The following is a 16,624-nucleotide window of genomic DNA, read 5'->3' on the forward strand; positions in this document are numbered from 1 at the left end:
TTAATCATATTCAAGAGAGACTACCTAACAAGTTGGAAATGTAGCCAGGCCAGATACCATACCATAAGGCAATGGAAAGTCTTTGAAAGATGTTCTACAGGAGACCATGTGAGCTGATTCGCAGTTTTTATAAAGATCATTCTGGTTAGTCTGTGCAGAGTTGCTTAAAGGGAGCTGAAAAATGGGTGTAGTAAAACCAGGAGGGATGCTACTGTAGCCCCCCCAGGAACAATGTAAAACTGCATCACCATATCCTCATTACCATCGTCGTCGTTGCTAAATGTGAGAACTTACAAATGGTAACCACTGTTCTCTCTACTTAGTTGTATTAACTAAACATATTTAAGATGGGGTGGGGGTGAAGGGGGAAGAGAAGGGAAAAGATTTAAGAAATATCTTACAGATAATATTAGCTAAGTGGCTACTGGCCTGAATATAAAGGGTACAATGGGAGGGAAATGGAAGTATTCGAGAATAACCTTTCAAGTTCCAATTTGGGTCGGTGGGGGTAACACTTCCTGAGATGAGGAAAGCAGTGCAGAGGCAGGTTGCAGGAGAGCTCCATTTTCAAGGTTATTTGAGATGTCTGTTTGATTATGTCAGCAGCCCTAAGAGGATGGCAAAGGTGATGCTTCCTACACTAAGGATAATAAACATCTAGTTGCATATAAATGAGAATAACCTTCACAGAACCTTCTGCTGCAGGGTACTCTGACATGTGGGCCTGAAATCTCTCTAGACATCATTGAATGAACTATGGAGAAGACCTTCCATGTTTTATCTTCCTTCCCATAAATAGCATATGGTGATTCCATAAGCCAAGACTGAATAGAGAATTTGCCTTTAAAATTATGTTTTAAGACTCATTCATCCATTTTTCTTTGAATTATAATCAAACTGTGAAATGGTTTCAAGACTCAGATGAAACAATAGACTTTTAAGAATTTTTTTTTCTTAAATTATTACACATGAACCTAGATATTTTTGGGGTATCAGAGAGACAGCAATCTACTCACACGCTTGTTGCTTAACCATTTTATGGATCTCTTTTGTGCTTTCTAAAGAAATAGATTTTTTTTTTTAAACAGGTGGTTTAGGAAGTCCAAATAGGAATAAATGCAGGGTAGAGGACAGGAGAGGAAATCTTAACTATAAAAAATAAATGAGGGTGAAGGACTGGCTTTGCATGGTCAGCTGGATTAGAATCAGAGCTCACTGGTGTTGGGAGAGATGAAGCTGGTATAAACGCCTGGGTCCCAGCACTCCCAAAGGGGGCTCAGGATCTAGCTAGGCTAATATCACTTCAAATCTCAGAGCGGCACCTGGGTGGCTCAGTCGGTTGAGTGTCTGCCTTTGGCTCAGGTCATGATCCAGGGGTCCTAGGGTTAAGCCCCACATCCAGCTCCCTGCTCAGTGGGAGACCTACTTCTCCCTCTCCCTCTGCTGCTCCCCCTGCTTGTGTACTCTCTCTCTGTCTCTGTCAAATAAATAAGTAAATAAAATCTTTAAAAACTTTTTTAAAAAATCTCTTGGAAAAATTCTTAGCCAGTCCACTCTTACTTGGGGAGGGGGAAACTTTTTTTTTCTTCTTTTTTTAAGGAGAGCTCAAACGCACTCTAGGGTTTGTGCAGTGTTGATCCCATTTAGGATAGTACTCTCCTTTGAAACTGAGGGCCACAGAGGGGAGGGGGTGGGGGAATGGGGTAGGCTGGTGATGGGTAGTAAGGAGGGCACGTATTGCATGGTGCGCTGGGTGTTATACGCAACTAATGAATCATGGAACTTTACATCAAAAACCAGGGATGTACTGTATGGTGACTAACATAATATAATAAAAAATATTATTATAATTTAAAAAAAAGGACAGTACTCTCCTGGTGTTTGCATAAAATGAGGTAAAATGTAAAAAATGATCCCTTAGTTCCTCACTTCCTCTTACTTCCTCCCACCCAATCCATCCCATGTCCTTTCATTTCTCCTTCCTAACATTATCTCTCACCTGTCCTTTTTTGTCTCTTCATTGCTTTTACATTGTCTAAAGAAGGCGGATTCATTAAGTGATCTTAGTGATGTTTCTGAAAATTTCCAGAAGGATCAGAATTGCAAAACCAAAACGCATATATGGTCTCAGTTAAGTCAAAGTCAGCAGCTTTTTGTTAAATAAAAACAAAAACAAAATGCACTCTTCATTGCGTCGCCATAGCAACCATTTCATTTTTCATTGTAAAGAGACAATTAGGTGCTAACCTGGGTATTAATGCAAGCTTTTTGAAAGAAAAAAATCTCATTCTTCCAAAAGAGGCAGTGTTGTTGATTTTCATTGTTACTTCTGGCTCCAAAGGAGTCATTATTGGTAATTATTTTACTTATTTATTTTTTGGTGAACACATGGAAGAGGGTTTAAGGAATGTCAGTGGCAACCCCCGGGACAACACAGTCCTATTCTCCCTTGGGCCAGTTTGGAAAGTACTTTTTACAGGCAGTGTAAGTCCATGAGAACATCACATTTGCTCCTTCCTGCCAGGTACCCTTTTGAGTCCGCTCTGTGGAAAAAGGACAAGGATGGAGCCAAAGACTGCAAATGCAACACCTACTTGTGTATCGCCAAGACTTACTTCCCTAACAATATCAGTATCAATTAAGTCACTTGTATTGACCCCCACACACACCACAGCGCTAGACAGGGATACAACATGAGATAAACAGACATGCTTCCTGGTGGGGGAGACAGATATTTATCATACACACGTACACACACACACGCACGCGCACACACACAGAGTGTGAATCTTATGATTGCTTTGAGAGTTCATAACTCTCAAATACCATCTCAGGATGGTATTACCTAGTTTTGCTTAGAAAAGTCTTGGCTGAAGAAGTGATGCTTGCATGGAGATTTAAAGAATAAATAAAATAAGGTAGGTGGGGGTGGGGAAACATTCCAGGGAAAGGGGAAAGCATATACAAAGGCCCTGTGGCACACTAGAGCATGCTATATTCAGGGATATGAAAAAGGCTAGGGGACAGGGAGACGTAATGAGCTGTAAAATAAAGTTGAATAAATGCCTTTGAATTTGGCTTCAGTTTGTCAAATGCACGAAGACCATCTCATTCATCAAACATGTACTGAACATGTTCCCTATGCCAGGCACGAGGGTGCAAAGATAAATTAAACATGGTCCCTGCCTTTGATTTGCTCACTTCTAACTGTTCTCTTCCTCCCTGACTTCCACAAAATATTCTGGTTCTCTCCCTATTATATATGAGACAATTTATCTCTATGTTTTATCTCCTCTATTTATTAGCTGTGAATGCCATGCCTGGGCCACAGGAATGCCCCAGGTTCAGAAGTACAGAGAAGTGAAGCCACTGAAATTGCCTGAGGAAAAAGTATTTGAAAAAATGGGAAGCAATTATGATTGTTCAGAGACAAAGAGCCTCTGGACATGGTTACATTATCCTGTGCTACACAGACATAAATTTTACCAGCACAGCACTTTGACCAGGGCTTTAGAGTTGAAGAAGTATAACCACTTACAACTCATTTCTTCCATGTCACAGCAGGGGTAGATGCCATTACTCACCTCATATTATAAGTAGCAATATTCAAGCTTAGAAAGGCTCAGTGAGGTACTCAAGATCCCCCCGTTATTAATGAGCAGCAGAGCCTGCGCCCAAATGCAGAATCCCTGACTGCAACTCCAGTACCCTGGTCATACCTTTTACTGCTCGTGGCTGCACAGTATCTATCTCCAAGACTGTATTCATTTGGTCAGCACTATGAATTGGGCACTTGCTATGTTCCAGGAGCTACAGACAGTCAGTTGAAAGGTGTATGGTCCAGGCCGTCATGAGGGAGGCAGTCTAGTGACAGGATACTTATGAAATAAATACTTGAACAAATAACCACAAGTCATGATTAATGTGATGAAGGGGCATGATACATTCTATAAGCAGGCAAGAGAAGGAGCTCATAATTTACATTTGAGAGTCAGAGAAGTAAGACTGAGACCTGAAAGGCAGATAGGAGGTAGTCAGGTAAAGATAAGTGGGAATAGCATCTGAGGCAGAGGGAACAGCATGTACAAAAGCTTTGAGGATGGACGGAGCATTGCACATTTGAAGGAGTTAGAGATGGTGAGGGAAGACAGAAGGGGTACATGCAGAGTTCCTTGGGCCATGTTGAGGATATTATCTTCATTCCAAGTGTGATGGGAACTTGAGCAAATGCAGCAGGACAGCAGAAGCCCCCAAAAGTATTGTCCTCAGCGTTGAGTTGTAAAAAGAAATGACACCTGGGGGAAAAACAAACAAAAAAAACCTCTCACGTCTGACAAGGAGTCTAGGAAGGTTTAGAGGACACACTCAGAGCAGGTGTTGATGGAGGCCAGACTACAGGCTCAGAGAGTGAGTGGGCAGGAAATAGCAGTTTTGAGATCCCTGACACAAGACCCGGCAAACAAAAGCAAAGAAAAAGGGATCCTGTGAAATCAGGATTAAAACCATGAACCACTCAGCCCCTACTCCTTAGCCAGGCTCCCTCCCTTTCACTAAATTTCTCTTGGCAGGATAGCTATTATTTTCCTGCCCAATCTCAGAGCCCTCACTGTTCCAGTTAGGGCCATGGGCTGAGCAACTATTTGTTGACAATTTTCTGAGTAAAGTTTCATTGCAATTATTTGCTCTTTGGGGGCTTAAACCATGGGCTTAAACAGTTGAGGGCCTTGATGAGGAGTTGAGAGCCTACGTTACCCCTGGATGGGCAATTCAGCTGGCCCAGGTTCTAGCTGTTTAAGTGTTTTGCCCATCAGCCAGGGGCAGCACTTGGCACAATCACTAATGGGTACCACGGCACGCTACCCAGCATGGCAGCAGTTTGGGGGCCCACATCCACCCACATGCACACCACCACACTGGGGGCAGTGCAAACACAGGAGAGTAAAGATGAGACATGGAAAACTATGAGCTAATGGAAGGGGAAATGATTTTCAAGGGCAGAAAGAAAGGTACCGCAGCTCAGTGGCAAGATGGGAAAGACAGGGTTCAAAAGGGACAGAGGAAGATCAACAGAAATAACAGCCAGAACGGAAAAGAGAAAGGAGAAAGCTCTACGATTATGATGATCAAAACTTGTCAAAGTTCAACAGAAAGCCATTGTCAATGGCTTTGAAAACTGAGATAAGAATGCACTTGATTTAGTAAGAGCCTGACTTTGTCTTCTCATCAATGACAATCTGGGGTCCGGTGTCAATGAACACTTTACAAGTCCAACTTAAAACACACTGACTATGCCTAAGAAATGCAAAGATTATCTCTTTCTTTTAGCTATTAATTTGACATCAGTTTTTTCATTTGATTTCTATCTCTTTATGTTCATTAGAACTATAAAGTTGACTTTAAAAGCTGGCAAGATTAGACAGCTTTGTACTTACAGAAATGGAGTATTCCAAATAACAACTTTAGAAACAATACTTTAGGGGCACCTGGGTGGCTCAGTCAGTTGAGCATCCGACTCTTGATTTTGGTTCAGGTCATGATCTCAGGGTCATGAGATCGAGCCCCTAATCAGACTCTGTGCTCAGTGGGGAGTCTGCTTGAGATTCTCCTCTCCCTCTTCCTATACCACTCCCCCCCCTCAAAATAGAATAAATCTTTTTTTTTAAAGAAACAATACGTTAAGTTCAGACTTAACTTTTTTTTTAATCCACTTGCTTTATTTGCAAAATAATACAGAACATCATTGTCTTTTACCTAATGTATTCCCCAGCAAGGTACAAACAAGCATTTTCATATTATAAGAAAGAATTTGAGGTTGCTTCCTACAAAAAGGCTCTTAGGTTTACTCTTGATGAATGTGGCCAAAGGTTCAAAGGGAGCCAATGGAATCTGGCAGAAGTGTGTCTCTCCAGGCTGACTGTAGAGAAAACACTTTGCCTTTGTATGTTAAATCACTGCAAGGCAGTGACCTAACAGTTGCAGGACTCTCAACCCAGCAGGGATGGTAAATATCCTTCTAGATAACACAACAGGGTGAACGGTACCAGTATTGGCTATATATAAAAGAGCAAATCTGCCTGTTGTTATGGAGGGCAATATCTTGAAATCAAAATTGAGGAGTCAGATGGCTGGTAGAGGAAAGAAATTCCTATGCCTAGCAAAATCAGAAGTGACTGCCTGGAAGAACTGGCTATTGAGGTCGCCTGGAGCTCTTGAGGATGTCATGGGGAGCAAAACACTTACTTCCCAAGCATGTGGTCAGTTGTACTAACAGCATTTCACTGGAATAGACACAGAACCAGGCTTCTGCTCAGGAGAGCAAAGAACTGAGATGTTGATGATTTCAAGCATGACACAATCACTTATCTCATACTCTAGAAACTGATTTACATTCACCTGGAGTGCTTATCTTATGTCCATTCAAATAAAGGAAGTAATTGTGTGTAGATGTAATATCATGTCTGCCTAGAAATACTAAATGACAAAAACAAAACACAGTAAAACTAGGTCTTGTCCAATAATCATCTGGTTGCCTTCATTATTTTGTAATTCTGTGCCAGACACCCATCCACAAAGTGTGGCCTAGAGTGTTTGGTCTGTGCATCTCTTTATGTATAGCCCTCTTCCCTCTCTCCATCCCTCTCTCCCTCTTTATTACCAAATCAAAGATAGGAGGTCTAAATAGAACAGCATGAAAATTATCTACAAATGATGGGGCATCAACTGTAATAAATACACCTGCATTTCCTGAGCACCCACCATATTCTACGCACGGTGCACTACTTTTCACACATGATACCCTTTAAACTTCAAATGATGAGAAGATCTCCATGGTAGTGGTAGAGTGAGGTGGGGTTATATATCAGAGACTCTTATAACAAATTTCTAGGGTCCGAATTTTGAGTCTGTCACTTGCCAGAGGTGAAGTAGCTTGCCCAATGTCACCAACCAACAATCTGAGGCCAAGATTTGAAATCAGTTCTAATACCAAAGATCTTACTCTTTCCATTACACCATTCTTCTAGAAGATGCAACTCTCTCTACCCTGAAAAGCAAATGTTTTTCCCCCATAATTATACTGAATCCTTTTATCGTCATGCATTACTTGATAACTAAACCAAGAGTTCTATTTTGACCCTCCAGATGACTGAGGAAGTCCCAATTGCAAACATCCTGTCCTATCCCCAAACATATGCCATTATTTATTTATTTTTCTCAAGAACGTGGTTACTCTAATTAGGAAGCAAGGGGTGCAGGTGGTAAGGATAGTAAACATTGGTCTTAACTGCCAGGAACTTTCATTTAATTCAGTCATATGAATGTTCCAAGCATCCAACAGGTAATAATGTAACTTCCTCTTTTTTGGGACTCCATCAGACACGTTTTTCATTTTTATTACACAGACTTTGGGATGTCGTGAGGATTATGAAACTTCTCCCTTTCTACCTGAAGACTTCATTAAGGCCTTCTTGTCCCAGTTCTCAAGTGTCACTTGGGAATGCATAAAATTTACTCTTTCTCATAAAAGAGTCAGTTACAGATAAAATAGGGGTTTGAGAATACTTTCAAACAAAAGAGAAGCAAACTTATTGAAATGCCTGTTCCTTGAAAAGGCTGTGATTCAGATTTCATAAGAAAGATTTTCATTATGAAATATACTAATATTAAGAAAACTATTTCATGTTATAGCCAATTAATAAGTCAGTGGTACTAATACACTTGACTGAATGGTTGCTACAGGCTATACACCCTTCTGTGTATTTCACACTGGTCAACCCATTTGGTCCCAACAACCTGCTAAGAGAGGTACTATTATTATCTCTACTCTAGAAATAAGGAAATGGAGGCACACAAATAATAACAAAAATAATAGTGATAATACTAACAACTACAAATAATAGCGTTCCTCAAACAATGTTGAACGCCAAGGATGTTTATGGTACCTAATACCTGTAGAACTTTTTATTCACCAGAATTTAATACATGAACACTTTTTAGCAGACATTGTGTTTATTATCCAGTTGGTTCTGCTCTAATGTGACATGTGTTTTCTTAAAAACCACCATGCTATGCAAAATTGTGCGATAAAAACATAAGAGTTATGGGAAAAATTGAGTTAGGGACATAACACTCAAAAACATCACCAGTGACATTTAAAAAAAAATCTGATAAAAATGGTGGCCTGCTTTTATACAAGTAAATGGCTAGGCAGTGCATAAATGTTATAATAAATATGGCATTTTACCTTAAGGAGGTAAAGTTTGCTCATGGAAGGAGGTGCCAGAAGCTTTGCTGCTTGTGATTTATTGTAAAATTATGTGAAGGGGGCAGGCAGACGTTTGAGGTGTGTGTGTGTGTGTGTGTGTGTGTGTGTGTGAGCACTTTGTGTGTTCCTGAACGGCTTGGTCCAGCTGGATGTAGTTTACTGTGCTCCTCTACTGTTTCTTGGGGAAAAAGATCATACACGTGCAAACACAAACTTTGTGTTGTACTCAAATTGTTCCCTAATATATCCATCTGCTAGGGATGCATTTGCGTTTTCAAAGCAAGGGTTAAAGCACAACTAACTGGCTATACAGTTTTGAGCAGACCAGGTTAAGTGCTCTTTGGAGCTGTACCTATGACAAGGGCCAACAGGGGAACTGCCCTGACTGGGGACACAGGGAAGGCTGTATGTAGAAGAGGCCACTGGATGAAGCCTCAAATAGAAACAAGGTGTCAGAAGCACAACAGGTCAGCAAAGGAAATGACAAGAGGAGGGGAAAACAGGGGTCCATATACATTGTGGGAAAAAGGACTTGGTGAACCGTTGATGCATGAGGAATTAGTTCATTCTTAATTGCCTTCCTCCTGGCACTAAAGTATGGCTCCCCGATGGAGGGAGAATGTCTATCATCTTCACAGTGGTGTACTTAGTGTTTGAGCCAGTGCGGGCATTTGGTAGTATCTCAGTAAAATGGAGAACCAGTACATGGATGAACGCACCAACAGTGGAAAAGTCTTTCATATAGCCCATCTAGAAAATAGAACTAACAGTGAATCTACAGCATGGGTCATGAGTTAATAATCTCTTACATCCATGGTTTGACACCAACAAATAGTCCTAGAACTCTTCTTCTGATACAGGATTTTTACAGATAAAGTTGGTAATTCATTAGTATAAATATATTGTTAGTTCATTTGTATAGTATATACGTCTAAGGATATCAGCAGTAATGATGAGAGTATTTTGATGAACTTAAAAATCTGAAATTGAGTTTTTCCAGTTTTGTATCTGTTTCTGTGTTCTACAATTTTTTTTCCTTACTTCTTCCTTTTTCTCATTTTTCTTTGGACAGTATCTCAAATGCTATGATGTTCAAAGTTTGAAGCCTGTCACTATTACAACTTTTAACAGCTTGCCTTGAAATCTCTCAAAATATATTTACACAGAAGAGTTGGCAAATTTCAGAGTTGCTCATGAGCACTATCTGACCACTTTTCAAATTTCTTAGTATCTCAGCAATAAAACATTAGACAAAGAGAACTCAAGTAATGTAGTGCATACCACCTTGCAAAACAATAATGGCATCTCATAATATGGATTAGCATTTTATCTGATAATGAACTTAGACCAAGATAAAGAAGATTCAGGTGGGCTTTGCCTGGCATTAAATTAAGCATATACCTGTAAACTCTTAACAATATACTTGCTGGTACATTTCAGTCAGACCAGACATAAATAGGCCTGGTGTTTTAGACACTACAACCTAGTTAATGAGACATCTGTAAAAAGTTTAAAATAGATGAAAATGGTTATGAGCCTTCATCTTGAGATAGATACCCCAACAACCTAATCTAAATAAATATTAAGCAGAATATAAATAGTAGTTATAATAAAAAGTAGCTATAATAATAAGTAGTTAACATTTCATTGGTACTTATTTCCTAGGCATTATGCTAAGCATTTTTCATATATTTATTAGATCTTCAAAACCACCATATGAAGTAGGACTCATTATTATCTTCATTCTACAAATGAAGAAACTGATGGACAGAGAGAACAGTTATAGTCCCAAATTCCATGGATTAGACTTTAAAATAACCACTGTTCTAGAATATATGCAAAGCTCTTTGTTGGCTTGACTGTAAATTCCTTGCCTGAATGCTATTTGGTTATATAAGCTGAATTATATATGATGGGTGCTAGAAAAACCACATTCAACCAAGGAGCAGAAACTAGATTCTAGAAATTCATTTAGGGTGATGATAAAATGAAGTCTTAATTCTCAAAACACATGGAAATTCCAAGGCAATCTGCATCCTTCCCACTGGCCTGAGTCATTGAGGATTGGCCAAGGTGGGGAGACTTAGCTCCACTGGGGATGGTCCTCAGAAAGCCAGAATGGGATGAGACTTAGTTGAATACCAGCCCTGAGGAGAGGCTTGATCTCAGAAAAACCATGTGTCAAGGGCCTCTATGTTTTGATGAAAGGGACCAACAATGATCATCAATGCCTTGACCTTGCTAAAGAAATTATAAAGAAGATAAAATATTGTAGGGGCGCCTGGGTGGCACAGCGGTTAAGCGCCTGCCTTCGGCTCAGGGCGTGATCCCGGCGTTATGGGATCGAGCCCCACATCAGGCTCTTCAGCTATGAGCCTGCTTCTTCCTCTCCCACTCCCCCTGCTTGTGTTCCCTCTCTCACTGGCTGTCTCTATCTCTGTCAAATAAATAAAATCTTAAAAAAAAAAAAAGAAGATAAAATATTGTCAAATACCCAGGGTTAAATAAACAAGGTAATGTATTTTACAGTAAGCAGCAGGTAAAATAGGAATGACCTCAAGACTAAAAATAAATAGGTTATAATTTGTTAAAAGAATGTACTAAAAGTTGATGGTACGATAAACACAGTCAAAAGGTGAATCTCCCACCAAAGGCCAGAGACAGTGACTTGGGTCCTCTCCTGGGGCTTGGTGGGGTTGAATCCTTGTGGACCAATACCTCTGGGATCCTTGTAGACTAAAGCTTTCATATCTTTATACCTATATACTTATTACAAAATACTTTTATAGTATTGTTGGTTCTGATCCTAAGTACTTTACAAACACTGATTTAATGGTCAACACAACATTATGAGGTATTAACATCCCCATTTACAGATGCAAAAGCTGAGGCATAGCCAAGCCAAACTCTTTGCCCTGGGTCACAGAACTAGGAAATGGGAATCGAACTCAGGCCAGCTTCAGACCACTCATTCTTAAACACTACGCATTATAAAGAGGAAATGTGGGGCAGCAATTTGGTCAATGGAATTCATGTTGGTTTTCACATACTTCCGAGGTATCACCAGAGACTGCAAAACTTTCAGCACAAAATGTCAATGGGCTCTAGTTTGAGAATAATGAAATCAAACACTCCATAAAATGAACATCATAGCTTTTGAGGTCTTAAATTGCTAAACAGTCTTCGTTAGTAAAAAGTGTGTACACACACACAGAGACACACTCATATATAAGCATATGTATATACGTAATTTACGGTTATGTTTAAATAATAAACAAACTATGGATGATTTCTTCAACTGTAAAATTTGCTCATGAACAGAGAAACAGAACCAAAACCATAGGTCAAATTATATCATTTTCTTTTTTGGACTGCTAAACCATGATTTGCAGAGTCCTCCTTAGTAGGATGACAGCAGGGATCATGAAGGAAGGAAGCAACATTGCCTAGGTCCTGGAAGCCTTGTGACCATGGTAAGCCTTTCTTAAATAGTGTAGCTTAGCATGGTGGAATGGAGTTAAAGTCAAGCGTTTTCCAATACGAAAGATGAGCTTTTAAAATACAGTCTGGTTCACAACCAAAAGGATCATTAATTCAATATTGTTTTGTCTTTCTATTTTACATTCATTATGTATTATACAGTTAGCCGCTGGCAGCTCCTTAAAACCATTCAAAGACATGCACATTCAAATTAATGTTTGTTGGAAAACTGTATTCCTTCCACATGAGATGGCAAAGTCTCTTTTAATTTCTTCACCAGAGCCTCGGTTTGAAATATAATACAGAAATATCCAGGCAGTCAATATGTCTGGTAGAAATTCTTGTATGTTTAGAGAAAAACTGTTTGAATCACAGGTAAGAAAAAGACACCCATTATACAAACAAATGAGCTCCTCTATCATGTTTATTTAATTGCCTACTATTTGTCAGTACTACAGACACAATGATGTACCACAGACACTTGTTCCTGCCTTCATGGTACTCATGGCCTAGTCAGAGAGAGATGGCCAGTCAAATGATTGGGGCAAAAGGTATATAATTACAAGTAGAGACCAATGATATGAAGAAAACAGTTCTCTGGGTGTGTAAGTAAAGAAGCTGGCCTAGTCTTGAGGCTGTAGGTGAGGGTAGCCTAGGATGGATGTTCTAAGAAGCAGAGGATAATCATTCCATACAGAGGAAAACAAAAATAAAGAGATAGCACACGTATTAAGGGTTCTGTGGTTGAATGAACACAACATCTTCAAGACCTAAAGGAGTGTCGGATGGTGACCTGGGGAGAAGAGTGGGGGAAAAGTGGTGGCAAATTAGTCTGAAAAAGTTGGCAGGGGGCAGACCACAGGGGGCCTTGTAGACTCCATTAAGGATGGGGATTGTATCCTCTGATCAATGGGAAGACCTAGTTATGGAGTACCATGACTGAATAAATATATCGTTGGCTTTCCACTGACACAAAAGGCCATGGTATCTATTCATTTTGTTTAATGTAATTGGAATTTTATGAATGAATGAATGTATTCATTTATATATTGCTTTACTAGGGTATGATTAACAAAAACTGTACCTATTCAGGTTCATACAACATGATCCTTTTTAAGGCATACAATGTGATGATTTAATATATGTATAATTGAGAAATGATTACCACATCACGTTAATTAACACATCCGTCACCTCACATTTAATCTAGCCTTTAGAAGTCACGCAAAAGACAAACATATCTAAATATACAGGGGTGGGGCTCCAGATCACAAAAGAGGGCACTTCATAAACACAACTGGACCAAGGCAAGTTGTCTGTAGCTTTCTCCTTACCGATCTTACAACTTCCCATGCCCTTCTTTTCAGGTTTATAACCAAGGCAGTGATTTAACACACTGCGCAGTAAGTGAATGGTTGTTTACTGATTTTTCAGGGGAGCCAAAGGAGACAAGGACAGTCATGGAGACACCATCCACACCACAAATAACACAGTGTCAGGATGGTTTTGCACCTTATTAGCAATTTGTCAACATAAAGAGACCGGATAAGCCAACATCACTAGATCTTGGGTCCTTGCCATCAGTGTTTCATAAATCAGAACTAAGCAAGAAGGGCTTACTTTTCAGGGCAACTTAACTCACTACTTTGTAGGTATGGTGAAGGTGAACAGTTAAAAAAAAATAACACAAAAAGGGACATATACTAACATAACTTTCAAAGCTCCCAGAGTCTTCATGTAGCAAGAAATCATCTAGTATTAATCCTTTTACGTATATATGGAAGATATAAAATAACCACGCTTAAGATTACAAATTTCTGTGATTTTCATGTCTTCATTATTCATCTGCCATTCTGACTGAAAGTACTTCAGCTCTGATTACTACTATGAACTTCCATGTAGGAGACTTCTCCAGGGCAAGCAAGCACACGGATTCACCCAAACGCATTTGATCAATTAATATATGCAAAAACTCTCCAATAAATATGCCAAGTAATACTGACTTCCTTTTTTTTTTTTTCCCCTAATGAGAAGGCCCTGGAGATGGCTATGGTTTCTCTCCAAAGTCATTCTTGATGTCATGTGTTAAGTATTCAGACTCCCTTTGCAGTCATTTTATTTGTAATAGTGTCTTGTGTGTTGTGTCTCCTAGCTCTACATACAAACTACCACACTTACAATCTCCATGAACCTAAGTGCGTCAGTGGCTCTGGGGATGCTATACATGCCGAAAGTGTACATCATCATTTTCCACCCTGAACTCAATGTCCAGAAGCGGAAGCGAAGCTTCAAGGCGGTAGTCACAGCAGCCACCATGTCATCGCGGCTGTCACACAAACCCAGTGACAGACCCAACGGTGAGGCAAAGACAGAACTCTGTGAAAACGTAGACCCAAACAGTAAGTAACTTTCCTTTCCTTTCAACTTCCCCTCCTACATCAGGAAGCTCTAGGAACTGTGGTATGAGTTTGCCTTTCTTTGGAGAAATATGGTGTCCATTCTTGTCTTAACGGAGTGGGTTCCTGGGTGAATGCTAACCTTTGCTCTTAAGAGTTTGTCATTCTTGCCCCCATTTCACTTTTGCTCCCTGTGGGAAAAAAAGCTTATAGAGGCTCTGTTTCTGAAGTGTGAAATCTCCCCCTTCCTTCTTGTTCACTGGTACCAAACCCTCCAATTGACAGAAACGTAGCTGTCAGGTTGTGACCCACCTTTCTTGCTCTCCTCATGTTAGGGGAACAAATTCCTAGTAGGGAAGCTTTAACACCTGACTGAACTGTAGAAGTGGGAATAAAACTGGAATATTTAATGACTTAGAAAGCAAAACTTCTTTTCACCGGAACATGAATGTAGAGTAAGTTATGATTCTTCACTAAGCAAGCTTTCTAGAAATAAGAAAACACCCAAGTATACAGGCTGAGTACCATCATGGTCGTGACATCCCCACATGGGAAAAACATTTCCCATGCCACTGCAGGAGAGTTTCCTTCCGTGAAAGACCTAACATCAGGGAGGGGATTAAGGGTGACATGTCACATGTGATATGCTACCTTGCCTATCTGCAACCCCTGGGTAGCCTCTAGTCACCCCTGCAAATGACTCCAAAAAGATGGACATACACATACCAATTTGTAAGAAAACAAGACCGTTTAACTCGAGGTTAAACACATAGAATTCTCATTGCCAATTTTACTAATGATATGGTGGTAAGAGTACATTTTAGATTAAAAATACTATTTCCAGGATTTGTTTTCTAGGAATGAGTTGACCAGTTCCAAATAGAATGTGGCAGATTTGAGTGTTCATAATACTTTGTTTTAAAAAGTAGAGAGGGATTCAGGTTGTCCATTAAATCCTTCAAGACATTTTTTAGTTATGGACTCATTTTGTCATAGACAAAGGCTTCTCACCAAGCAGAAAGGAATCCCTATTCTAAAGACTCCAAGGTAATCATGTATACTCTGCAAGTAAGGAGAGATCTTTGAAAAGCAGGAGGCAACAGAGTTTGTCCCTAACAAATACCGTGCAGAGATCCATGATCTTGGCTCCTCTCCTTTTCTAAGCAGTTGGCTGAGTGAATATTGTGAAACTCATTGAGAATATGTAGACGGGGTACAAAGGCTTGTTAACAATAGTGTGGGCTTCGCTTGGACCTTTAATAGAAGGGATTCTGGGACAAGGCAAGAGGAAGGACAAAGATCACACCGAGAGAAAGGAGCAACAGAATGAATGTATAGCCTCTGTTCTTGTGTCTTCAGAGCAAATGGTCAATTGAGAGGCGGGAAATTGGATAGCGAATCCTGTGGAATTTGACGTGATGTCGGAAGAGGCTCCGGGGTGAGACAGACCTGGGTTCAAATCCCAACAACTCCACTTCCCAGCCGTGTGGCTTTGAGAATCACGGAGCTATCCTAAAGCTCAGCATCTTCATGTTTAAAATGGAGATACTGATATTTATGTCATAAGTGTGTCATAACATTATGCATCTAGAAAATAATATATCAATTGTTACCGTCCTTTTATTCCTTAAAAGGCAGAAAAGTACATTTTAATGTGATTGGTTATGTGGATGTGATGGTCCAGTTAAAGACTGTTTGGAGGTAGATGCAACTGATGCCCAAAAAGAAATATTCCCATGAATATAGATGCATAAGCATCTATTTCTATGCATACTTGTGTTGGTAAATATACCTGCACATTTATACTTCTGTAGTGTTTTATTCTAGGACCCCTTGCCACACTTGCATTTTATAAAACATTTATCCTAGAGACATTTCATTACGTGTTTTACATTTATATCTGGGCGCACGCACACACACACGCACACACACGCACACACAAATTCACTAGATATGCCCAAAAATCAATAAGGAGAAAATACGGTCAAAAGTCTGTATGTATGGAAAAAAAATAACCATGTTAGAAGTTTTGAATTTGGGTAATTCAATACTTCGCTACTTAAAAATAATTAGGTTTCAAACAACATTTCTACTATTATTAACTTTTAATGATTAGGTTCCATCCTTGCTGAAGCTGTTTTGGATACAATAATGGTTGTAAAATGCTAACACTAACACCACTACTGACACTAGTACTAATAGTAATACTAATACTACTGCTAATACTTGCATCAGCTACCCGTTGAAATAGGCATTATCCAAAATGCTTTGTGTGAAAGATCTCTTACCCCTCACAGTACCTCTGTAGGAGAAGTGTTCTTTTTAATGAAGAAACCCAGGCTTAGTGAGATTAAGTGCCATCACCAAAGTCACACATCTAGTTAGCAGTGGGTGTTGGACTGAAACCCAGGTCTGACTCCCAAAGCCACGCCTCCTTCTCTTTGCTGCTCTGTTCCTTAGAATGTAAAGGTCATGTCATAATTCC

General features: G+C 39.7%; 1 protein-coding gene across 3 annotated transcripts in view; it reads left to right on the forward strand.

Moving 5' to 3' along the window:
- GRM7 (glutamate metabotropic receptor 7) overlaps nucleotides 1–16,624 on the forward strand; it is an 852,405-nt gene that overhangs the window by 781,492 nt on the left and 54,289 nt on the right. For all 3 annotated transcript variants that reach the window (XR_007191722.2, XM_057311893.1, XM_044385029.3), the window contains exon 9: nucleotides 13,896–14,142. Coding sequence is in view for 2 of the 3 variants with exons in the window: in XM_057311893.1 (XP_057167876.1) it covers nucleotides 13,896–14,142 (247 nt within the window). In the remaining variant the exon portion in view is untranslated. The remainder of the gene's footprint in view (nucleotides 1–13,895; nucleotides 14,143–16,624) is intronic.

The sequence above is a fragment of the Ursus arctos genome, unplaced genomic scaffold (genome assembly GCF_023065955.2).
Source record: "Ursus arctos isolate Adak ecotype North America unplaced genomic scaffold, UrsArc2.0 scaffold_14, whole genome shotgun sequence".
Taxonomy (NCBI): domain Eukaryota; kingdom Metazoa; phylum Chordata; class Mammalia; order Carnivora; family Ursidae; genus Ursus; species Ursus arctos.